Consider the following 26,900-nt stretch of genomic DNA (forward strand, 5'->3'; position numbering starts at 1 on the left):
AAAAGTATCTTCCTTATGGAGCTCCACCTTTGAACTCCCAGGATCCATCTCTAGGAATCCTACTGAGTCTGTGCCTTGTATTAAGCCACCTAGAATACTTTTTGGAGATCGGTGTGATGAAAAGTTTAAGTTAAACAAACCACCTTCTTGGTTTGATTACAGAATTCATTTTGGGAGAATTCAACTCACTTACTGAACAAGCCAAACCCTCTTTCATATGTTCATGGCTGGAAAATGTTAGCTGATACCATCTTGATGCCCTCCATTGGGAAGACACATACAGCAGGTAACTGCCCTAGAGGCTCAGCGTATAATGTGATTATCGACGTATAATGTTGCAATTCTGGAGAGGAAACTGGATTCGGTCACTTTTCAAATGACAGGTGAGGATACTCCCCAGGTTTAACCCGTAGAGAAGGACTTCGGATACCCAGGCAATACATTTTTCAGTTTAGTAAAAGTTAAATGATGTGATGACAAGAACGTCTTAGTCTATGTGTGCCACCCGTTAGGATCTACAGAGCATACCTCAAGTGTGTAAAATATAATTACCACATGCTAGCGAATAAAGAACCCATCACTAGTTAATAATCCTGCTAAAGAGTAGTAGATGTTTTGTGAAGGCAGAAGAAAATTGTTGGACAATCCAAATAACTTTAAAGAAGTCACCAGTGGGAATTTGTAGGTTCAGAGCAGTCTATAAAGCACTGGGTCTCACTGAAGAGGGTGGGGAAGTGGCAAGGTTAATAATGTAGGGAAGAGAGCATTTGAGATATTGCTCCACAACAATTATTTTCAGTTCTGTCTCAAATGAACTATTTTTTAAAAAAATCCTCACTGAAGGGTATTTTTTCCATTGATTTTTAGAGAGAGTGAATGGGATGGAGGAGGGGGTTAGAGGGAGAGAAACATCAGTGAAGAGGGAGATACCAATTGGTTGCTCCCCGCACACGCTGGGGATCAAATCTGCAACTGAGGTACATGCCCTTGACTGGGAATCAAACCTGTGACCCTTTGGTCTGTGGGCTGATGCTCTAACCATTGAGCAAACCAGCCAGGGCTCAAATAAACTCTTAAAGAAATTCTAACAACAACAACAAAAAAAAGTAAGGAAGCCCTGACTGGTGGGGCTCAGTTAGTTGGAGCATTGTCCTGTACACTGAAAGGTTGCAGGTTCAATTCCCAGTCAGGGCACATATCCAAGTTTCAGGTTCAAACCCCAGTCGGGCATGTATGCAAGGCAACCAATCGATGTTCTCTCTAACCTTTGTCTTTGTTTCTCGCTTTCAAATCAATAAACACATCCTTGGGTGAGGATTAAAAAAAAGTATAAGGAAGTATAACTTGCTGCTATGCTTGACATATAATGTATTAACAGTACATTATGGTGAGAGAATTTAAAATAAATACATGGTTCTTTAAAGATGTCAGAGGGCTCAATGGTTCTGCATCTGACAGTGAGTTTCAGTAATGAGAGGAGATAGGGCAGGGCTGGACTGGAGAATCAACAGAGTCAGAGTCAATTAAGCCTTTCAGTTTGTATTCCTTAAATAGATCAGAAAGTTTATGACAGAGATACTGTGAATTAGAAAAAAGGTATCAACAATGAAGAAAAATATAGGTTAAGAGTTATATCAGTAAATGTAACCTGGCCAAATTCACCTATAAAAATAAAATGCATTATTTGAAGAAAACCTTAAATCTAACAAAATGTAGTAGAAACACACTTCAAAGGCAAAGATTGACTCAATTTTTTAAAAGGTTAAGGAAAGGTTTTAAGCCATACTAGACAATATAATATATAGCAAAACAACATTATGGAGAAATAAGTCATACTAAGAGGCACAATAAATAATAAAGCACAGCAAGCTTGAAGTTGTCTTAAATCCCAAGGCAAGAAAATTTATAAGACATGTAATACAAAAGTAAAAAGAAATGCAATATACAGAAGTATAATCCTACTAGAAAACACGCTACACCACTCGGAGAACGTAAGTTTAAGGGGTTCCAATCACATGGAATCTGAAAATCAGGCTGCAGTTGAATTTAAATGGGGGGAATGACTACAGCGCTTGGTTAATAGGAATAGGACAGACACTTAGAACCACCATTATTTTTCAGAGAAACGAGATGCTTTTTCTAAAACAGGAGTGAGAACATATTCACCAATGATACATCTGATAAGAGGTTAATTTCCAAAATATGTAAGGAACTCATACAACTCAACAAGAGGAAGACAAATAATCCAATTAAAAACGGGCAAAGGACCTGAATAGACACTTCTCCAAAGTGGACATACAGATGGCCAATAGACATATGAAAAGATGTTCAATGTCACTAATCATCAGAGAGATGCAAATTAAAACCACAATGAGGTTTCATTTCATACCTACCAGAATGACTACTATCAATACTAGTAAATCAATAAACAACAAGTGCTGGAGAGGATGTGGAGAAAAGGAAACCCTTAGTACACTGCTGGTGGGAATGCAGACTGGTGCAACCACTATGGAAAACAGTGTGGGGTTTCCTCAAAAAATAAAAAATGGAACTGCTGTTTGACCCAGCGATCCCACTTCTGGGAATATATCCTAAGAATCCCAAAACACCAATCAGAAAGAATATATGCACCCCTTTGTTCATAGCAGTGCAACTTACAATAGCTGAGATCTGGAAATAGCCCAAGTGCCCATCAGTAGATGAGTGGATAAAAAGGCTGTGGTACAGTTACATCATGGAATACTATGCAGCTGTAAAAAAGAAGAATCTCTTACCCTTTCAGGCAGGGTGGACTTGGAGATTACTATGCTAAGCAAAATAAGCCAGTCAGAGAAAGACACATATCATATGATCTCACTTATTTGTGGAATCTAATGAACAAAATAAAATGATGAACAAAACAAGACCATAAACATGGAAGCATGGAACAAACGGACAGATCTCAGAGTGAAGATGGGAGGGAGGGCGGGAAGAGATTAATCAAAGAATTTCTATGTGTTTATGCATAACCCATGGACACAGACAATAGAAAGCCAAAGGCCTGAAGTGGGTGGGAGCATGGTGGATGAGGGGTAAGGGGGAAAAGTGGGGGACATCTGTAATACTGTCAACAATAAATTAATAAAAATAAAAACAGGAGTAAAATAAGAGGATCAGATGTTCTGGCTGTCACAAAAGGGCCAACTCCATTACTTATAGGAAATATGGTCTCATGCTCACCAAATCCAAGAGTTTCACATGAGCAAAGATGACCCATGAATTCAGCAAAGACCCATATTTTTGGTAAAGACATGAAAGCAATAAATTCCCATGTACCAATAATAAATTTCTAGAAAATGAAATATAATATCTATCTCATCTACAAAAGGGACATAAATATTAAACATGCAGGAATTAAAATAACATGGTATAAATTCCAGCTATAGAATATTGAATTATAAAATGCTAGTGGCAAAAAAAGCTAATGATAACATTTTTTATTTGTAGTTGTATTAAAGATAAATAAATATAAATTTATTTCCCAAGTTGACTTATAAAACTTGGTGACAAGATGTATAAAGGCAAATCAGGTGACCAAAATACCAAAGCATTTTTTCTTTGTAAAATAAGCAAACAAACAAACAAAAAAACCCCAACAACAGTAATCTGGTTGTATAAGATACCAAAATAGAAAACAAAGAGAGATTACCACAACAGTATGATACTTAGTAAAATGTAAAGTTAGATCAATGGAATGAAATTCCAGAGAGAAATCCAGAGATATATGTAATTATTTACATCTGATGTCAAATGTTAAATAGTAAAGGAAGTAATCATAATACTTTTGGGCAAACTGGATATTTATGTGAAGAATAATATATAGATACATACCTTACCTTATATGCTATCATAAATTCCGGACAGGTTAAAGATATAATAAATCATAAAAAATAAGAAAATGAATTTGGAAGGAACGACCACTTTTCATTATTGAGACCATATTAAAAATGATTAATAATGGGATTGATGGGGCCTATCATCCTATGTAATAATCCTATATAATAAAAGGTTAATATGCAAATAGACTGAATGGTGGAACAACCGAACAACCGGTCGCTATGACGTGCACTGACCACCAGGGGGCGCGTGTGGAATATGGTGGGCGTTGGCAGCAGGCGGCAGAGCACGGAACATGGCGGGCGTCAGCCACGGTGGGATGGTGGAGCAGGTGAGCAGGGGTGCTAGACCAAGGCGGGGCACTGGTTGCTGTCATCGGGGCGAGCCTCTGGTGGTTACTGAAAATTCTTTGTTCCTGCGTGCCACAGTCCTGCCCAATGCTCACACCTTCTGCTGGCGCCAGCCCCGCTTGCACCTGTTGCCAGCGCTGGAGCCACTGCTCGCACTCGCTGCTGGCCCTGATCGCCCCTGAGGGCTTCTCCACCTCCCCCTGCTCCTGAGGGGTGATTGGGGCAGCAGCCGCCACTTGCACACACTAACAGCGCTGGCCCCGCTTGCACCCGCTGCTGGCGCTGGCACCAATTACTCTGTGCCGCAGCAGGTGCGAGTGGGGCCGGTGCTGTCAATGTGTGGGAGTGGAGGCAGCAGGAGCAGGGCTGCCGGCAGACAAGGGATTGGGGCTATGGTGGTAGGGGCTGGGAGTGGGCGTGGAGGATGGGCCAAGACCCGCCCTTGAGCTCACCACAGCCTCGTGGCCCATAGTTCCTTTCAAGGTGCACGAATTTGTGCACTGGGCCCCTAGTGTGTGTGTGTGTGTGTGTGTGTGTGTGTGTGTGTATTTACACACATATAATACTTCTAGGCAATGAAAACCACTAAAATGCATATGAAAAGAAGAGCAATTGATAAGTAAAAGTAATGATAAGTGTGAGTGGATAATTAAAATCCAGAACATATGTAGAATTACTACTGAGTTCTCACTATACCATGTTCACAGGACATGAGGAAACATAGAGACTAAATAAGCAGATGGGCAAATGGTGAGTTTTTGTGCTAACAAATACAAACATATGAGGTTTCACCCAGCGTGGCCGAGGGAACAACAGCAATCACCACAATCTACCCCCCACCGTCTGGATTTGGCACAGAAAGTTGGAGGCAAATTTGCTCCCAGGACAGACCTGGAGTTGGCCCTGGGTTTAATCTCTGAAACTGGGGGTGGAGGCTGGGAGAGAGACTCCACTGCTGTTACTGTAACAGGTTCACCCCTCTGCAAAGCAACATGCTAAGGATACTTGAAAAAGCATTTCTTTTGCTTTACTGATCTCTCTTTCTAAGAAATATTTTAAGGAATTGTTTTCCTAAACAAAAATTCATTGTGAGAAACCAAAATAACCAAATGCCCACAAATAAAGATTATGTAAACTCTAATTCATCAAGAGAAGAAAATAAGATTTTGCCATCAAAATGACAATTCAGCAAACAAGCAGGTGTAAAAACTGCATGAAATCATGTTAAGCCAAAAGAACAAAGTACAGCACACAAAGTGGACTGTCCTGACACGCTCAGCAGGAACAGCAACGTGTGCACAGCTACGTGACACATGCGTGCACAGCCATTCGCATCTGAAAGACGTATAAACGTGTGATCTTGACAATAAAACTGGCTAGGTGGTGACAATAAATGTCTCATTTTATTTTTTACTATAAAGATACAGCAAACAACGGAGACAGATTTAGTAGAAGTTCACTTGCTTTCTTGGTAGCTGTTAGCTTTCAAACAGGAGCCAGACTAGAGGGTATCAGAGATATGAATGATGAGGATGGCGGTGACATTGCCTGAACCCTGGCACAGGTATCACGGAGCACTTCACGCCTATTAACTCCTTGGAAATCATGTGGAGGCGGATAGGATTACAGAACACACCTCTAGGCCAGAGGAGTTAACCTGACTTGCCCGAAGGTCTGCTGTTCAATAGAAAGTAGAATCAGGTAAGCCCCCGGATTTGGCTCTGTACACTCTACCTCCTCTCCATGGAGTTTGGAGGTATGTTTAACCAACAACTCAGCACAGAAGTAACTGCTTTAAAGATACACACATTTACAAAGAAGGCTCAACAGTGCTGTTTTGTTTAATCCTGGTGACTGAGCTAGAGAGAGATGGGAACTATATAAGATGAGTGATTCCACAGAGAGAGTGTGGGAAACTTCCTGCAAAGAGGTGGATCCTGACGGCCGCCGAGGCTACGTCAGCTTCATCAATGTAAAGGCTACAGAAGGACTAAATAAGTTCTAGTTTAATCTCATCTTCAAAATTCAGAAACGGTTACAATGAAAAAGCCCCTCTCTATCCTGTCCCCAGAGATTGCTGTTTAATAAAATTTACAAGCAGACATAGCATACACAATTCTGAATCTTGCTTTTTTCACTTAATTACATATGTTGAAAATCTTTCCATACCGTTAACATAAGGAGCTTTTGTATTCATCTTTAAAAGAGTAATAAATGAAGGCGGACTAACTTGGCAAGGGAACTCATTTTTAACCAATGCTTTGAGGAATTCCACTCAAGTTCAGGAGTCACCAACCTGGTGACGAGGGGCAATTTATCCAGTTCCACTGCTCCTGGAGCTGGGACTGGAGCTAGGAGAACTGGTCATTTTAAAGTGTCCGAAATTACAGATGTGCTTAGCTTCCCCCTTGCACCGGATGTCCTGGCCCTCCGAGAAGACATCTGGAGCTACTCTATATTTTCTGATCGAAACAAATTAGGGGAATTCTAGATTTCAGCATGAACTTTCTCATAGAGGGACTGGTCCAAGGTTCCCTCTCATATAAAATAATCTGAGTAAATGCTCTTAAGACAAATAGCAGAGTAAGCCCATATAGGTTTGATTTAATAACCATACAGAACAGAGGCCCTGCTATAGGCTTTTATATTTAATTTTCAACCAAGTGGCTTTCCCTGACCACCGTCTAAGTCAGCAACTCTCTTCCTCTCCCTCCCCCTTCCTTTAACTTGCTTTAATTTTCTTGGCAGCATGACACTACCTAAACTTTTATGATATGGCAATCTGCTTGTCTGCCCTAGAGGCTGCCTCCAGGAGGCCAGGGACTTTGTTTCCATTCATTCCAGGACCATTTTCTGTTTCCCCTATTCTAGGCACTGAGGATACAGTGGTGAACGAGGTAAGACTCACAGAACTTAGATTCTAGTGGGTGAAGAGAGACCAGCAAATCAGGAAACACAGGGTGTGTCATAAGGAAAACATTAAGTGGGAAAAGAGGAGAGAGAGCTGGGAGGAGGAGGCCAACTGCACAGCGAGCTGAGGGCCACTGCATGGGTTCTGCCTTTGATTCCCAGAGAAGTGGCAGCCACTTCAGGGTTCTGTGAGGAAACAGCTTAGAAAGTGAGGGGTTCACTTTGACTGCTGTTTTGCTAGGGTTGATGGGAAAAATCAGAAGTTGGGTCTTGTCTGGGTGAAGCATGAGAGGTCTTAGGAGGGCTGGTGGTGAGGGGGTAGGCCTGGGCTGGAGGCACACCGGTGGGAGTCCTCAGCACAGAGAGGAACTAAAAATTTTGGCGGCAAGTAAACCTCCTAGGGACTGAGGGGAGTAAGTACAAAGACTGGGCCGGAGGCACTGTGGCACCACCAGTGTCCACAACAGTTGCGAACACACAGCAGGCACTCAGAAGATGCTTACTGAATGAATGACTGCGTGAATGAATGTTCAAATTAACCCCTGACATACGTGGCACTACCTCCATCTTTATGAAAGGAGAAATGTCCCTTAGCTTAGACTGAAAGTACATGTATGCATTCTGTTCATTATCAAAATCAGACAGATTTCCGGATGTTGATTCTTTTACTTTGGTATACTTAAAGTCATGCCCTGTGCTATGGTAATGGCATATGCTGCTCAACATAATGGGCTTTACCAAGGTGAAACCTAAGTTCCCACATTGCTTTACATAGGTGTCCAGGTGTGGGAGGTACAGACCCAAAGGGACAAGCAGTGTCTTCTTCCCAGGCAGAAGGGTTCACCTGGTATAATTGGCAGTGACCAATTACGTCAGTGCACGTCCAGTTCTGGACAATACTTGCCCCTGCCTAGCCCCAGTTCCAACTGTCTTATATCCAGAAGAGGTGGACTTTAGGAAAACCATATAAGTAAGCTATTATTAAAAGCATATGTAATGTGGTGAGCACTATGCAAAGTGTAGGGCAAAAAGTTAGGAAGGTCTCGGCTGCCAAGATGCTGCCGACCTAATGTGGGCGCTTAAGCTTTCTGTGCCATGGTCCTTTTCGGCGGCCTGGTGAAGAATATGGACCTCTTCCTGGAAGAATGTTTTAAATACATAAGGGAAACAATTATTTTGAAGAGCAGGTATTATAATACTAAAAATCTCAAATTTGTTATATAGGAACACATGTTCTTTAATGATGCACTAAATAACAAATCTAATGATACGTCTAAGAACTGTACTGACATTTTGAAGTAGCGATAAGTATACACAGTAATTGAGTATTTGCAACAATTATAATAATGTGATGTGAAAATATCTCTGATTTCCACTTGCAACAGAATCACAGGTCTGTTCTTATTCTGATTTGTTGACTTCATTTGCAACAGAAGAAAATGCTACATCACAGTCAGACTTTAGTGAAAATAAAGACATATGTTTTCCAAGTTCAAATTCATGACCGCCCTTAAATTCTGTCCATGGAATGGGAGAGCTGGAGCCCTCTCACATGCACGCAGTGGCTTGTGCAGGTAAGTGTAGGTGTAGGAACGGGGCAGGGAAGGGCTGTTGAAAAAAGGTTGTTAACTATGAACTGTGTTTTAGGGGACAGGGAGCTTGGGAAAGGCCCATGGTTCCATGGCAATAATTAGATCTGGTATAAAATGAGGATAAGAAGGCAGAGCTGCATCATGAAAGTGCCCTGTGTGCTATGCCATGATTTTTCAATGGAAGAAAGAATCATGGAAATACTTTAAGGAGGACAGATTTTCAGAGAATCAGCTTTATATTTTAGAAAGATACTTTTAGCATGCTTGGAGAATGGATCAGTCCAGGGAGAAACAGGCAGCAGGGAGATCTGGTGGAAAGATACTGAAGCATCCAGGCTAAGAGATAAAAAGAACCAAATTATGGTAGTGGCAGTGGAGACCAGAGAAGCGAGGGATGCAGAATGTCTCAAGGAGGTAGAATAAATATGGATTAGACAGGATGGGTAATAAGACTCTGAAAAGACTCTCTGTCCGAGGGAAAACCTGAAGGAAAGGGGTCTGCAGGAAGAAGGAGATTATGAAGAATAATGAGTTCACTTGGGTTTGAGATGCCTATGGTAGAACTGTCTAGTAAGGAGTCAAAAATACAGAGCTTTCTCTATTGGGGCACTAAACTTTTCCTTATTGCTTTGTAAGGGCTCTTTATATACAATGCAAATATGTTTGCCAGCCCATCCATCCATCCATCCATCCATCCATCCATCCACCCACCCACCCACCCACCCACCCATCACTGGAAAGCTGTGAATTTCCCTGTGATTTCTACCTTAGCATCTTGCTTAGAAAAAATTTTCTACCCGCACATTATGTAAGTGTCCACCTAAAATTTCTCTTAGTATTTTTATGATTTTGTTTTTTACATTTAAATATTTAAGACATCTAGACTTTATTTTGCATGAGGCAGTTAATTATTGTAGCACCACTTATAGAAGACTTCATAGTTCTCTAACTTATTTAAATTCAAGCAATTTTTATATAACTTATTTAAACTAAAGCAATTTTTATATACATCTTTTACTCAACTTTTCCTCCTTAAAAAAAATACAGAAAAAAACAGAGGTAAAAATACAGAGGAAAAAACCAAAAAACCCAATCAACCATATGTCTACACACAAAATTAACCACTTAACAAAATGGGTCCATTTACCATTATCAATGACAAATTCTAGAATTCTAACTACATTTGGGCATTCCATGGAAAATGGAGAGGATCCATTAATCTTTACATTCTGTAGTTCCTACAAATCGTACAGCCTTTTAAAGGGAGAAAGATCACAGAAATGCATTAATGTGAAAATAGTCAAACAAAAAGATAAATGAAAAGGTAAAAATATATGCCGTCCAATAAAATTTCAAGAACATGTTCTGCTTTTGTGCTCCAGGCTATTTTGATAACATCCCAAACAGCACATAATTTAAATTTTTCTCCCAACTCCTTGAGGGAAATTAGACAGCACACATGCAGTCATTTGGGGGTTAAGTCTCACTGATGTTGAATGCCTGGAGTCTTTGCTCTGCTCATCAGAGCATTAAATCTGAAAACTCAGGAGAGCAATGCAGCCAGGCTGCAAGAGTGATGCTATAAAGTTCTGCATTAAAAATTCATATTGCAGGCTTGCCTCAGAACTTGGCTCTGGCTGGAAGGAGAGCTGGAGGGGAAATGTGAGACACCCCACTGTCTTTCTGGCAATTGGAGACATTCCTCAACAAACAGCACCTCAGGAAGAGAATGAAAGGGCAAACAAGCCGTGAAGGAAATCAATGAGTTCAATTAGCTAGCTCTCTCTTGCTTTCCTACAGCAAACTTTTCATTCTTAAGGCTGGTTCAAAAAGTTTTTTTATGATATCTCAGAACAAGAGCCCTAGCCATCCTTGCTGGTGCCCAGATGTTTGGCACCTCTCTTAATTTGTTTTACACCAACCCAGAGAGCCCCAAATTCTCTCAGCCAGATGGAGCCAGATCTCTCCTGAACTCTACAAGTCACCCTGATGTGGGGCTGGAGGGGACCACACACTGAACAACCTGTCTCACTTTAGAAAATGGGTCCTGCACACACGTGGCATTTAGATTTCAGAAGACAGTTACTCTGTGGTTATTAACCTCCAGTGCTGATCCATTTATTAAAGCATTAACAACTCCACAATGGTGTGTACGCTGAAATTTTTGCACCCAAGTGGCAACTAGTTAGGATTTGTATACTCAGAGTCCCTGGGAAGATGATGCGACACTCCTTAATAGCTGCAGTATGCTGCGATGCGGACGGACTGATTATCACAAATTCAACATGGAAAACGATGGGATTCTTTAGAGTTGAAACAGACCTTACACTGGGGAAGTGAACCAACATTTTTAAAGTGGGCCAAGTAATGCAACGTGCTTTGCAGACAACAGCAGCAATGGAGGCCCCACAAGTGGAGGGTGTGTGTGCAGATCCTGTGCCAGGCACTCGTCATCAGAAGGGAGTTTAATGATGTCACAAGGGAAGTCCCTAAAGATGCCATAGCCACTGGCAAAATATAAACACACATACAAGAGAAAGAGCAAGTGTAGTTTAAAGCCTGTAAGGCAAGGACAGCAGGGTGACAATACATCAGGTCCCAAACAAGAAAACCCATGGGCAACCCTCTTAACGTACACCTATTGGATGGAACATGGTGCAGCATGTGCTGTTTCTGAAGAACTGTTCATGACACGAAAGAAATATTTACATGCCAATAAAAAATAGAAATGAAAATTGCCTATCAATTTGATGCCACTTGTGAAAAAACAAAAAACAAATATCACTGTATAGAAAAAAACCAGAAGAAATATGCCAAAAGGTTAACATCAGTTATCTCTGTGTTGTGAAATGAGTGATGATCTGCTTCTTAAAATATTTTAGAATTTTCTAAATTTTGTATACTAAACATGACATTTTAAATTAAAAATAATAAAAGTCATATAAAAGTCTTCATTGATTTGGGGCTATTCCATGGCCAGGACAGTTTCTCACTTCTGTCAGTCTTCCTGCCTCCCTGCAAAAGGGCCCGACTGGTGAGTGTGTGCCCTTTGCCACGTCGGAAGCAAAGGAGAAAAGGTGCTGCGTCACAACACCTGCGGGGCCACAGCCCGCAGCAGCAGCAGGTCCCCGTGGTGAGTCAGAAACACATGGCTTCTGAAGGAATTTCACTGGGGGCAGAAGGTGGTGTGAACATTCCAGGCTGGGCCTCCAGCCCAATTCTTACTTCTTGAAGCACTTTAAAGGTTCAATGGCTCCTGCTTTCTTCTTAGAAGACAACAGCTTCCTTGGTTTGCCCTTCTAGAGAGCACACAGCCTCACTGGTCATTCACCTCAGCTGTACCCCTGATCCACCTGTCTTCACAGCAAAGGCTCATGCTGATTTATTAAGTCAACAAAAATAGATGATGTACCAGCAACCATGCTAATGTGCAAGTGTGGTACACAGAGAACAAGACAGGATCCTTCTGCGGAAGTTCAGCTGGCATTTGCCAACACGATGCAGTCTGCAGGAACACTCCCATTCTCACAGACCCCACAGTGTGGGAAGCAAGAAGGAATATATTTTAATGCCCATTTTACAGATCACTAGATGTGCGATGATCTTCTACAAATTGATGTTTTCCTCCAACAGCCCCTTTATCTCCTTTAGCTTCAAACTGAGAGTTCCCCAAGATTTACCTTTATAGTGAATCAGAAAAACCGTGAGGATCTCTAAAAAAGCAAAATTTTTATAGAACCATGCCAAACTCAGGTGACAGTCCATGAAAAATGCTTTTCTCTACAATACCCTCTTCAAGAATTCCAGATGAATGATTGTTATCTCTATATTCATAAACATGTTTATGCCCTCACATACAGGACAGCTACATATGCATGTGGTTTTGCGTGCAGAGCCTGTGTCCATGTGCACATCACACCTGTAACTAGCCTGCCCCCTTTACTCTGCAGGTCTAGCGCCATTTCAACATGGACCTTTAGCAGGATTAGCTGAAGGGAGGAGTAAAGGTTTCCAAATCTCATGGATGCCCTTAATTTCTAGACCTGTGTGGAGTCCACAGAACAGATGAAGAATCCTTGGCAGTCAGAGGAATTTCTACTTGGATTTGAAAATATAAAGCCACCCCTTTCTTCCTGCACAGCCCCCTGGACTAGAGAAAACTCCAGATCAGGGCTGCATTGCTTAGAGAAAACAAAACAGCTGCTGTCGGTGCAAAAGTCAAGGAAAGCCCTTTAGGGCTCACCCAGGCTCTGGATTTTAGGTGTGGAGCACAATACTAGTACAGGGGGAAAAATCCCAGGAATTTTACAAAATGCACCCACTCTTTTGGAGATAAGATATAGAAAAAAAAGTCATCAAGTGTTCCCGCTCTGATCTGCTTCAGTTCTTTCTAAGGTTTAAGGGACAGTAGGTTCTTTATTCAAGCCTATGCCCTGGAAACCATAAAAGTAGCTGCTTCACTATTTTTAGGGAAATTAATCTAGCCAGGATAATTACAGCAACCCATACTGGAAATTGATGACTAATCAAAAGGACAGGAAATAGAAAATTTTACATTCTTAAAGGTACAGCAGATAGACTCCACTTCAGGACAGTGAAGTTGATCTTTACAAGTTCAATCAGGGGGAGCAAAATTGACCTAGAGGATTATCAAAATAGTGTGGAGCCTCAGGCTTTGTCCTGGGCTCTATCAGGCCCAGGTGCCTGAGTCTTGCATGTGGAGCTGTAAAAAGATAAATAAAAGAGAAATCAGTCTGCTACGGTAGATCCAATGGAGCTTGTGGGATAGGGACAGAGAACTGAACCCCTTCAGGGAGCCTGTCACACAGGCAACACTGCTCCCATAAGGAGGCAGCACCACAAGGGCCGTTACAACACTGCATTTCGAGTCCAAAGGACTAGATCTGGGGCCTGACTGCATGTCCTGGGACTGTTCCCCTGTCCATGCAGTGAGCACAATAAAAGCTTTCTCGATGATTATTGAAAAGAGTAAATAAGATACCCTGTAAGAAACCACCGCGAAAAATCCAGAGTGATCTGTATGCAGGGAAGGCACCTACCCCACCTCCATTCTATGACACACTGGTGGCATCTCCCTCCTGGGAGTCCTGGCTTGAGCTGTCGTTTTTGTCACCTTTTCAAATCGCATTTCAGGTCCTCCAGGCCCCACTGATGGGCATGGAATCCCCCATCTCCACAATGTGGGCACAGGCTCCCCGAAACAATTTCAGTAAAACTGTAAGCCAAGCGCAAGTGGGAAACTTTTCTGCTTTCTCAGAGCATATTGTATATTGTGATAAAATACTGGTTATATACTTGAAATAAAGAAAAGACTATAAAATTAACCAAAGTGAAGTTCCTCATAAATGTCTCTTTTGTAATGTAGTGTGTAAGTACATGCATATACAATGTAGCTCTTTTTAAAAAGCATATAGGGAAGGAATACAACATGAGTTACCTTAAGAAACATAAATTTTACTGGCAGGAAAGGTTTGGGAGGTGCAAATTCTCCTAAGACTAACATTAGCTATAAAAAAATGTAGTTTTTCAGTGCAATTCAATATTTTCTTTCATCAGAGGCTCAGAGCCGCAGCCCACAAGTTAAGAGGAATGTAATAAGCTGACTGTGTGTGTTACAACTGAAGCTCCTTTTACAACCAGGATCCTGGGAGACGGAGCAAAGAGGTGGCCGTGGACTTGAGCTGAAATGGGAATTCCTGCACTTTTGCTCAGGATGCTAGTGTCCTGGCCGGGGAGAGCTGCATTCCTTCTGCAATTGCAGCAGCAACCTAAGTCTAATCACCAGTGAACAGCTGTGAAAGACAGGCGCAGAGACGAGGGCCTGCGTGATGGCGCCAGGCCTCTCTCCACCTCTAAGTCCACCCGGAACCACTCCACACCACTCTGCTTTGCTAGAATCTCCAAGTTAAAGTCATTAGGTACTAATTCTCTATTTTCTAAGAGAAGTGGGAAGATCTGTACACAGGGTGACCACCTGAGAAGGAGGTACTTTTTAAACTAAAAATAAAGGGGGAGGGGGGCAGAGAAATAATTCATTTATTTAACCCAGAAATGGTTATAATCTAAAACCCTGCAAACCCATTACACAACAACTGTTCTGGCAAACGCTGCTATGTTCCAACAAATATTAAACTGTGCTTGCCATTTGTCTAAGGAATCTTGCATTAATAAACATGAAGAAGAACACTTTTACCTCCCACTCTCAATGACAGGACCAAACAAAGACCAGCTGTATTCATCAATGGGTCCTTGTTCTGCACATAAAGGCTAATTACATTTTGCTTCAAGCCTACACATGGAAAACTTTACTGCTGTGGTGGCCGTCACAGTCAGCCCGTGCTGTCCCAGCTGACGCAGGGTGATGACTGTACACAATAAACAGGGGTCTTGGAACAGCCCTGGTGCCTTCGACCTGCAGGCTTCTTTACAAAATAGGGGTGAGGGATGGTCACACCAGTGACATCTTCCAGCGACACAGAGGCAGAGGCAACCCATGCTCTTTAAATCTCATGGGCAAGATGATGCCAGCAAGGTCAGTGCTCTCCAAGGTCTGCTAATTTCAGAAAAGCACCCCAAGCCCTCCGGCAAGATTGCTAGGAATAGCTTCTACTGCTGATGGTGCTAGATGCTGCACACACACCTTCTCATAACTCGTCACAACCACCCCATGCCTTGACTACTATTATACCCATTGTACAGGTGAGAAAAGAGAGATGTAGAGGTCAGTGAGCTTGTCCAAGGTCACACAGGGAGAGTGAGTAGTGGCCCTGTATGAACCACTCCCAGATCAGTGTTCTCCAAAGCCCACATGCCTCCCCAACCCCCTTCCTACATTTTCTGTCAACAAATACATAAGAATCCTTCCTTTCCAAGAGATACAATGAATTGTTCTGAAATGTTTTAAGACCATTTGTGAAAGATTTGCCCCTGGAGGGCTTATATTCACATGTAACGAAAAGCTGTCTAATCTAATATAATACACATAGGTTGGGGCTGAAGCAGATGGTAGAGTGACAAACCTTTCCCAGAAAATAGAAGGGGAGAGGAATGCGGAGGGGGAAGCTTCACGTGGGATCTCAAAGACTGAAGCAATTGCCTCCAAAGTTAAAAGAAAGTAGCAATTATTATCTCAGTCCATTCTCTACATTTTTTGTGGATTACTTACTCTGGGAACCATTTACAGTAAGTGCTTGGCCCCCGGCTGCCTTTTGTTAGTAGTTGTCCATCTCTGATTTGGGAAATGCGGGGTCCCTGTGTGAGCCTGAGTCCAGCCCTCAGCACCCATCATGCCCACATTGACTCTGCAGAGAAGCCATTCGGGACTTCGGGCTGGTCCTCCAAAGAGCAACCTTGCTGGCCTGTTTTCACAAACTGCCTCCAGGAACTACCTCCTTTGGCCTCCAGGAGCTCCTCATCTTGACGCATCTTCCAACCTCAATCACATGTCACTCCCTTCAGGAAGGCTTCCTTGACAATTCTTTCCTTTCGCTCTTGCTGGGCCTGTGCTGCGGACACTCGCTATTCTCATTTCCAGTTCCCTCTCCCCCATCTCCCAAGGGCTGCCCTCTGGCTTCTAAGTTTGCCACGAGGATTCCTGGCAGGGAAAGGGAGGAGGGTACGTCCACGGGGTGCTGATGTCACGCCAGATTTCTCAACCCTCCCAAAGGCCACCAGTTCCTCTCAAGGCGGTCCCTTCAAACCTGGGCATGGCGGACTCCAGCCAGTGCTCACTACGGATGCTGCATTCTGTGTCCTCCCCCCCTTCCTGGCACATGCCACAGCGAACAGTCCAGCTGTTAAACTCTCTCTGATTACCCTGGTTGGAGTGTGCTGCCTGTCTTCTGCAGAGACCCTGACTGGCACAGGTGCCCGTCATAATGAACGTTCTTTCTATTACAGCAGTGATCACACTGGATTGCAATGGCTTTTCTCTCTCTTGAGCCTTTTATCCCAGGCTTTTCAGAGCCCAGCACTGGTCTAGGCCAGTGGTCGGCAAACCGTGGCTTGAGAGCCACATGTGGCTCTTTGGCCCCTTGAGTGTGGCTCGGTGTTAGAACCACTTCTTCAAAATAGACTCGCCCAGGCCGAAAACCGACTTCTGTGCATGGGTCACGAAGTTTCAATCGCACTGTACGTGAGCGCCTGCACGTGGTATTTTGTGGAAGAACCACACTCAAGGGGCCAAAGAGCTGCATGTGGCTCGCAAGCCGCGGTTTGCCGAACACTGGTCTAGGCACAAAGGAGGCCTTCAGGAATGTCTGCTGAACTAATGAGGGGACCTGTTATTTTTGAGTCACGCATATTGTGTTTCTGTCAGGCTTGTTCTCTCCACATGCACACGTGCACATATGCACACCACACCCTGCCTCTCTATTCATCACTGGAGAATTTCCTGCTATGATCACAGGAGGGAACACACACCAGGAGCACCCATGACCCTGTCCGCAGTTTGTGACAACAGCCAGTCCCAAAGCAAAGTATTTTCATGATGAGCAACTGACCCCCATACATTGTGATACAGTTTTCTGGTTGAGAGAAGTGAATTACTCCCAGCATTAGCCTGGCCTATAGTGAGGCCAGAAGAGGATGGGGACAGGGGCTACGACATCCCTTCTCTGATTCTGTCTCCCAGTCACTTCCCCAGCCACCATGTTCCCTACCCAGGGAAGATGAAAACCTTAGAGTAGAGGGAAATTTAAGTCCTTACTGGATGACTGTTCTCTGTTTCCTCCTCAGTCCCTAAAACAAACCAATTGCGTGGACACAAATTTTCCATGCAGCCTTTTGGAAGCCCAATAAGGAAAAAAAGAGATGAATCTAAACCAGGGACAGTATTCCTGCATGCCCTCTATCGGGAATTGAGCCTGCAACCCCTGCATGTGCCCTGACTGGGAATCAAACTGGCAGCCTTTCCGTGCACGGGATGATACCCAACTAACTGAGCCACACCAGCCAAGTCTGGAAGTTGAACTTTTCTAACGCTCTCAAAGCAATGTTTTTCAAAATGGTTTATGACTGAGATCCACAGGAGTAACTGTGTTTTATTTAGTGCCCCCCTCACCACGCCACCTCCCCCAGCCCACTAGGGCCTATGTGAGTGAGCACAGCAGAACTTTCTTCCCAGAATAGGCCACCTGGGAGACACAGCCAGGGGCACATGGGCTTTTGCAGGAGATGCCTTTTCTAAGAGGCTCCCAGAGTAGGAAAAGGTGGTTTCAACTCTAGCCTGGCATTGCCTGTCTGGACTTCAAGTAGAGGAGGCCATGACTAGGAACAATCTGTGACTTCTTCACTTTTCTTGATTTATGTCAAAATTATTTCTTCTTTTCTGGTGTTCTGCATGGAGGGTGGGCTACCAAGAAGTGATCCTATGGCAGACACTGATTTCCTTCTCACAGAGCCTTGTGTGATATATATGCCCAAATGTACACATTCACTATGTATGTGTCTGCGAAGGGACACCCAGTGTTGTAAGGTGTGACTGAACAAATAAACCTGTGTGGGAATGGAGGACTCTAGCAAAGGTAAAAGGTGATGTGTTTTGTCCCAAAATTTCTGAGAAAAAGGCACAGTGTTAACCAGGCTTCACAAAAATCAAGGAAAAAAGTTTCAGGTGGTAGGATTGTTCTGCGAGCACCAGAGCTTGGGTATTAAACTGACACAAGCAACTCATGGGAATAACACTGCATTCCTTACAGCAGTTCCAGAGGCCAAGCCCCTTCTAAACCCTGAACCACTCTGCAAAGCCAACAGACAGAAGGGAGAAGAGGGGAAAGCTTTCATGGTCTGGCAAAATCAGGTGAGACCTGACCAAACGAGCAGATGGAGGAAGCCAGGCAGAGACTTACTTGGCAGTAATTTCTTCATCATATTTGGTTTTCAGGTCAAATAATTCTGTTCGAGTTTTTTCAAGGGCTGAAAGGAAGAGGACGTAAAACCATAACATAAGACACTAATTGTTTAAATTAAGTTTAAAAAGGAACAGTATACAAGTAACAGATTCTCATTTCAAAAGAGTAAAAAATTACAAAAGTATTTAGAATGGAATAGAAAATCGCCTTTCACTTCCACCTTATCTCATCCCATGCACCTCCTCAGAGATCACCCCTGGTTATATTAGTGTTTAGATTTCCTCCCTTTAAATATATTTTGTTGTTTAAAAATATTCCATATCATTGTACATCAAGCATGTCAAACTCACGGCCCGTGGGCCGCATGCCTCATTTATTTGGCCCGTGTTTGACATGCTTTGCTGTACATGTATCTATCTATTTTCCATCCCCCCAAAATAGGATGATACAAGTACTTCCTGAGACTTGCCTTTATCAGTAACAATTAGCTCGGGTAGCATGCCTAGAAGTGAGGGGCTGGGGTAAGGAGCTTTGGCGTTCCAACTGCAGATCAATACCACCAGCTGGCCTCCCAACAGGCAAATTACATTCCCACTAATACTCTGACTGTGACTATTCTTCTATACGCTCACCAACACCAAAGACTATCAATTAAAAATGTTTGACAGTCTGCTAGGCAAAATAATCATTCACTGATTTAATTAGCATATCCCAGACTATTAAAAATTATTAACATTTTTTCACGTGTATCAGCCATGTGTATTTATTCTGCAAATTGCCTGTTCACATCCTTACCCCACTGTTCTACTGACTGTTTATCTACTTTTATGATTTGTAGGTAGTCTTTATATATTTTGAGTTTTCTTCATTGTCTGCTAAGTTTGTTGTGATTATTTTCCCATTTAAATTAAATATATAGTGCTGTTTCCCTCAGAATAAAAAGAAAAAAAGTAATAAAAAATTTAGCATAACCTTTTTTGCTATCTTTTACATTTTAAAGGTCTGTTATTTCTGTTCTCCTTAACTTCACTAGGGTAGAAATAAGTTTTTCTTTTCCTAATATTGTTCCAAATGAAATGTCAGTCCTTGACAGTTTGGTGATTTAGATGAGTTTGTTGGAAAAAGAGCAGGAAGAAAGAATGGCTTGTGGAAAGGATGAAATGTAATTCAGATCCTCCCACCTCGACATTAACAGCTCAGTGTGGGTGGGTGACTAACAGGAGTCAAGGTGGAGAAGCTGGGGGCTCTACGGGCATTCTAGAGCGTGGGTTCCCTTCCTCCTCCGGGCTCACCACGGCAACAGACAGCAGAGGGGCCTGGGGAGACCTGGAGATTGACCAGACTTCCCCCATGTCAGTCTTCCCTGCATCAACTTGACAAGCATGAAGAATATCACACCTGTTTGCAGAGTCTGAACTTTGTGTTCCGCTTCTTCCAGCTTTGAGGTGGTGGACATCTGTGTCTCTTGCAGCTTTCTGAAAAGGAAGAGAAGAAAGCCAAATTGGTCATCTTGTTTACTAACATAAACACCTTGTGTGTTTTGGAGCGAAGATGATCAGCTACCTTCACCGTAACACATACAGCCAGCGACAGGCACATGATCGGGTATCACTTGTCATGCCATGAGCACTGAGGAGCTCACTTACTGATGATCTTCTACTACCCAACTTTATACCCACATGTTACATAAAGTGAAGTGTGCATTTTGTGGGACTTGATGGGTGGTAACTAATGTAGAAGGTTATCCTAAATGTAATTGGTTCTGAAATGCCAGATATTAAAAAAATCATCATCATGCACTTATTGTTTTCTGAAGTTAGCCCAAGAAGAATGATACATCTACATTTTGCTGACACAATGAAGGAATTTGTTGGAATAAAGGATGTACTAAATAGATGTGACAGCTGTTCCATTTTTGTTATAATGGAATGCGAATGCAACTGCAATACCTAATGGGAAATACTGAATGTTTTAAACTACATTCCACATATTTACATTTCCCATGATCTCCAAACGAATTCCCTGGTCAATAAATAACATTCCTTCCTCCTAATCTGCAGAAAATTCTCCAAAAATAAGTTTATTATTTTTATATCATATGAATATAACACATGCTCTCATAATAATAAATCTGGGAATACAGAAAAGTAGAAATGACAGTTTTAAAAAAGCACCCAAATTTCCATCACCTATGGAAATGGATTGCTCATATTTTCACATACTTCAATTATAAAACTAATATATGCCCTGAGTTAAAAACAAACAAAAAACCCAAAATATGAATATTATAAGAGCACGAAGGTAAAATGCCCTTTTCCTTCCTTAGTTCTGTTTCTTCCTCATATAGAGTTCTTTCACAGCCTTCTAAAATTTTTCTACGTGTACAGAAATATAATATACAATATACTCTATGTAATATACACTGATGTAATTTACTATAGTGTAATGTAAACTCATATGCAATATACTGCAGTGTAATATATACTCATATGTAATATACTATAGTGTAATATACATTTACATGTTAATACTGTAGTGTGATATACACTCATATCTAATATTTTGAAATATAAACTCGTATGTAATATACTATAGTTTGATATGCACTCACATGTAGTATACTGCAGTATATATTACATACACTGCCTGCCCCTTCTTTTAGGACAAAAGGGATGACAGCACACAGGGTATTCTGAAGCTTGCCTTTTTACTTATCTCCATACTTTGGAGATATTCTACTCCAACATATATAGTTCTTCTTTATGCTTATTAAGTAATTGATGTAAGCAATTAGATTGTTTATCTTTTATTTCCCACCAAATAATTCTGCAGTGATCATCAGGTAGATTTGTTGCATAATTCTGAGAGGGCAACTGTTAGATAATAATGATCAAAAGGTATGTGCAAATTTTTTTGTTGTTGTTTAGATAGATGTCAAGAAACTTCCCAACAAAACAAACCTCACCAAGTAAACTCCCTTCAATAGTATGTGAGAGTCTGTTTTCTTATGCCAACACTGAATAAAACTAAATGTAATTTTACTGCTGCGTAAAGCTGAGCATTTCTGTTTGTATGAACTGTCTGCTTATCACCTTTGCCCATTTTTTGTGGTGCTGCTTTTTTCTTATTAATTCTTTGTATATAAAGAAAATTAGTCCTTTTTCTTATGTGGTGCTAATACCTCTTCCCAGTCTCGATGCTTGAAAAATGCTGTCTATTGGTATTTGTTTTTAAAAAGGTTTTAAATTTTAAGTAATGAAAATGGATTGCTCACATTTTCACATACTTCCTAATTTTCCTTTTATGCTTACAGAGATCTCTCCACTCCAAAATTATTAAGAACAAAGTATTTGCCTAAGCTTTCTTTCAATATGCAAATGATTTAATCATTATTATTTAAATCCTAGATCCGTTTCAATTTTTTTTCATGTAAAGAATGAGGTAAAGATCTAGCTTTGTCCTCCACCCTCAGTGGTCAGTCAGTTATTCACATCTTTTAATAGAATAAATCCTTTTCCCTAACTTGAAAAGTCAACATAAAAATATTAAATTGCCATATTAAGTTTATTTCCATACTTTTGTAATATATAAGTTTGCTCTATGCAGATGGGCTCACACTGTCCATAATATTTTATCATGCATTTTTCACTTTATATTATGCTGGACATATTTCTGTTATTACAAATTCTATGTAACTATTATTTTAATAGCTGCATAATGTTCCAGTTAGGGATGGCCCATCTTTTACTGACCCACTTCTCATTGGCAAGCGTTTCAATTGCTTACACCTCGCCTCCCCCCATTAGCAATAACATGGTGAGCTATTTCTTTGGGTAAAAAGTGCTTTGCTAGGAGGCATTAAGAGTCCACTCATCTCTGAGAGTCCCGACTTCTCTGGGGCTGCACCCAGCTCCGATCTCCCAGCAGTGTGGGTGCAGCATCCCTATGTAGAGTTGGGCTTGGCCTTGGCCCTGAAGTGAGGATTTTGAAGCCAGTCTGAGCACAGGGAGGCCAGGCCTGCAGTGTGGATCAGGCCCTGGTCCCACCTCAGGCTGACTAGGTGGGAGAGCAGCTAAGCTGAGGCCTAGTTTCTCCATCTGTAAAATGAGATGCCCACTTTGTTCCGGACTCAGCAATATGTTCCAAGAGGGCCTGGTGGGTGCAGAGCAGGCACTAGGGAGTGGAGTGGGCATTCTTCTTCTTTCCTAAATGAAGCCAGCTTAATAGTACTCCAGGGTCCTCAGTGATACCCATCTTCATTGAGCTCATCGTATGAAAGTGCAAGAACCTGCGCTCAAAGTCAACCGGACACAACATTAGGCCGGGATTCTCACTTGAAACCACACATTTACTCCCTTTTGTTAATGGATACACTCATTTCATGATAGTTTTAAAACAGAAAATCTATATTTCACCAGAGTTCTAAAACTCCAACTTATGTCCTATTACAGTTTTTATAAGAAATCTAACTTTCATTAAATCATCACAATAGTGACAACCAGCTCACTATTGGTAGAAATGTTTTGGGTGGAGTAGGCGATCCGAGATCTAAAACTCACAGCAGTTGGATAGTTCATGAACATATTTTACTGACATCAGCTCCTTGATCTATGAAGCACTATGAGGTAATGAAAAGATGTACAGTCGCCATGTGCCAACCACACACAGTTCATGCATGGCCTGGACAGACACACTGACTGAGACGGTCCCCCAGTGGGAAAAGACTGATACATTTCACTCAAGGCAGTCTCACCCATTACAGAATAAGGGACACCTTTAGTTTTCAAATAATTTTCCCTAGAGACCCTAGGATTTTGGTTTACTCCTGGGCATATTTCACAGGTACATTTTAAAAACTGTCTTGTCATGTGAAGTTTAGATGTAAAACATTATGTCAGTACCTGCAAACCCCAACACATGCTCACCTCTCCTTTTCTGCAAAATCATTTTGTAACTTTTGTTCCTTTTCGAGAGCTATAGTCTCAGCTTGGTTCTTCAGAGTCTGTTCATATTCTCGGATTTTCTCTTTAAGTGCTTTTATCGTAACCTCTGCAGAAAGAAAGAAAAAAAGAAAGAAAAAAAACTACAGTAAGAGAAGCACAGTTCTGTGTGGCTATATATACAGGCTTTTGTAACCGAGTAGGATCGGTGTGTTTTAAACTTTAGCTCTTCAACTCTGACACAAAATCAATGGTTATGAGTCCCTTCAGAGACCTTTTACTCCCTAAATGTTAAATTGAACTTTAAACGTTTAGGTTGAGGAGGATCAATGGATTTTGCTGGGAAGAAGAGCTATGGTTTCTCTAATACAACTTAAAAAAAAAGGAGGGGGAATCAATGGTAAAATATAACATCTTATTGATGAGTCTTAAATTAGTCCTCTACTGAGGAAAATTAATAATGTTTTAGTGTGGGTTTTAGTACTTTCTTACAAAGAAAACAGTTCATAATTATGTGCACATTTTGGAAGATGCCGTCTTAGCCGAAGTCACTATGTCTGCAGGCCTGCCTGGCTGTGGGCACACCTTTGCCATGTCACAGTGATGAAACATGGAGTGTGCTAAGTAGATACAACATGCATCTCCTTGGCTGAAAAGGACCCACCTTGCAGCTTGGGTGCAGAGGGCACCCTCCACCGAGGCCAGAGTCTGACAGACTAAGGCTGTGTGTGCAGAGCAGACAAACAGGGCCTGGGGGAGCTGCACTGGAGGGAGGGTGAGGATCAAGGGTGTGGGTAGTGGTGCTGGGCAAAGAAGGAGCCCTGCAGTTCCAGGCTCAGGACATAGGCCCCCCTGGGAGGGCAGGCCAGCCCTGGAAAGCTCAGGCCAGGGATGCCATGAGGGATCCCCCACCAGGGATGCCATGTTTACAGTTGTCACTTCAGTTACCCAAAATGGGAACACCAAAGTAGATGTAATGAACGGGGCAGGGTCCTAACTCAGAGCAGTGGTGGCTCTAGGGCAGGACCACTCGACATGCTCCCTCCCACAGATACCTCCTCCCTGTGTGCTGAACAGTCCCTGGCAGAGCACTGTGGTCCCGACTCCAAGGAGAAAGGAGCTCTTGCATGAACCCATCTCTTAGAAGGAAAAGCTGAGGCTCTTTGTGGCCCCAGCATCTGGCACAGGTGGGTGCTCTGGAAATGGCCGAGTCATAATGAATGAAGGAGCTGAGGCTGGGCCGACAGGGTGAGGCCCAGACAGGGCTTGTGACCATGGGGCTCCAGGCTCATGGGATAATGCCACCTGCCAGATCTTTGCCCAAGTAAGAGCTTGCTTGGTGGCCCCTGTTCCTTCAGGTGACAACTCATGTCCCCTTTACTGCCTGAGCAGCACAGACATGCTGGGCAAGGCAGCAGTGCAGCAACTGGGCATTTAGTATTTATGTGGCTTAGTAGGTAAAAGCTAAAGGCTCTTTGGTTAAAAGAAGAAATTGGCCGTTTTTATTAAGTGGAAGCCAGATGGTTCTCCTTAGAGGAAGAGAGAGGGAGTTAAAACTAGTGATCCTGTCAGGGCATTTGAAAGAAGAACAGGGGGCTCTCTGCCTTTTGGACTGGTTATTCCGGGCCTGAAAGAAATGCTCTGTGAGCACTATGGTTAGTGGTTCCCATTACTGTCAAGCCACACCGACAGGGCCAAAGTCACCTCTGAAAACACTTGCACATTCTGTAAGTCAATGGTCCATGCAAACATATAGAATTTCTGCCTCTAACAATTGGTTGGAAATATCTGTTCAGCCCCTGGACCCCAGTGCTTATTCTAATGGGTTTCTCAGTGTGGCACATCTATGCTCCTTCCAGGGGACACTGGGGCACTGGGTGGGGGCTCCCACTCCATCTAATGAGGTCTCTTTGCTATTTCCCAACCCAGGTGGGCAGCTCACTGATCGGCTGAGCCTAAGTCCAGGGCTGACTTGTCTTTGAGCCTCTGACTCTGGTCCTCCTCCTGTATACAGGTCTGTTTCCAGAACATGCTCCTGGGGGTGCCCAGCAGGACCCCCTACATGTGAGCAGGTGAGGAGAGAGAATAGTGTGGCAGAAAGGGCACTGAAGTGCTCTGTTCTCATTGGCTATGGCTGGGGCCCCAACTTACTCATCTTTAAATGCGGGGAAGAATTATAGCACATAATAAATTCCCATCCTGCTCTAACTTTTTACCAATCTACAATATGGCTGTGATGACTAAAACAAGTGACATGCACCCCAACCCTTCCAAATTAAAATCATTTTTATATTGGGAAGGAAAGAGAGGAACTTAACATTTTTCTGGAGGTTGGAAAATCTGTTACTGTCAATAAATAAAGAAGGGGGGGGGGTTCTAGAAATCAACAACAGTGTTCCATAAGAGCAGCTGATCTTTACTGAGAGTCAGGGACATCAATAAGTGTCTCACCAGCATCTCATTTTACCTGTAACAATCGTATGCGGTTAGTGTGAGAATCCCCCACCCAAGAAAATGAGGCTCATCACAAGGTGAGATCCCTTGATCAAGGTCACACAGCTAAGTAGCGGCAACGAAGGGACTCAAACTTGGCCTGTACACCCCCGGTGCCTTTGTCCTTAAGTCGCTGACTAAATAATATACTATTTCATTTACAAACACCCATCAGGTGGGGCCTTTGGGGAGCAGAACATTTCACTCTCAGTTGCTGTCCTTGCTGGGCAAGGAGGCACTGACGAAGCAAGGCTGGGGGGAAGGATACCAGCACCTCACCATCCTCCAACAAAACAGAATGAAAATAAACACCAAGAGTAAGATGCTAGAGGTCACTGGATGGGAAAAAAACAACGTTCATTCCTTTTGGGTAGGGCTACAACCCAGGTGTGTGCATTTACAGGTTATCTTTCTTTTCTATTTAATTTTGACATTTGTATATACCCCTGAAACCATCATCAGAATCAAAATAATCAGCTTTTCCATCATCCCAACAGTTTTCTTGTACCCCTTTGTAAAGTTTCCATCCTGTCCCACCCCTGCTGAATCTGCTTTCTTTTCTTTTCTTTTTTTTACAGATTATCTTTCACCTGAGCATTTGGGTGGTTCTGAAAAGAAACAACTCCTGCTGGGGAAAGGCAGCACCTTCTCCCATCCAGATCCCAGCCTAGTAAGTCCAACACCTCACTTCCCAGCAGGACAAGGCTGTCCCTGAGTCTTAATGACTCACCGCTCCCCATGGCACCAGATGGGGGTGGTGTGTGTGTGTGTGTGTGTGTGTGTGTGTGTGTATCTTAGCTGTCTCCCACCTCTAGTCCCCTGAGGAAGAGGACCCATGGGACTGCTGTGTGTGTGTGTGTGTGTGTG

The 26,900-nt window shown here is 42.5% G+C and overlaps 1 protein-coding gene across 17 annotated transcripts in view; it reads right to left on the reverse strand.

Annotated features, from left to right (window-relative positions):
- Positions 1–26,900, reverse strand: part of CUX1 (cut like homeobox 1) — a 353,788-nt gene that overhangs the window by 111,291 nt on the left and 215,597 nt on the right. For all 17 annotated transcript variants that reach the window (XM_079786418.1, XM_079786417.1, XM_079786416.1 and 14 more), the window contains 3 exons: positions 23,526–23,649; positions 19,999–20,075; positions 18,598–18,664 (listed from right to left, as the gene is read on the reverse strand). In XM_079786418.1, the coding sequence (XP_079642544.1) occupies positions 18,598–18,664; positions 19,999–20,075; positions 23,526–23,649 (268 nt within the window). The remainder of the gene's footprint in view (positions 1–18,597; positions 18,665–19,998; positions 20,076–23,525; positions 23,650–26,900) is intronic.

Source organism: Cnephaeus nilssonii (assembly GCF_951640355.1).
Source record: "Cnephaeus nilssonii genome assembly, chromosome: 2".
Lineage (NCBI taxonomy): Eukaryota > Metazoa > Chordata > Mammalia > Chiroptera > Vespertilionidae > Cnephaeus > Cnephaeus nilssonii.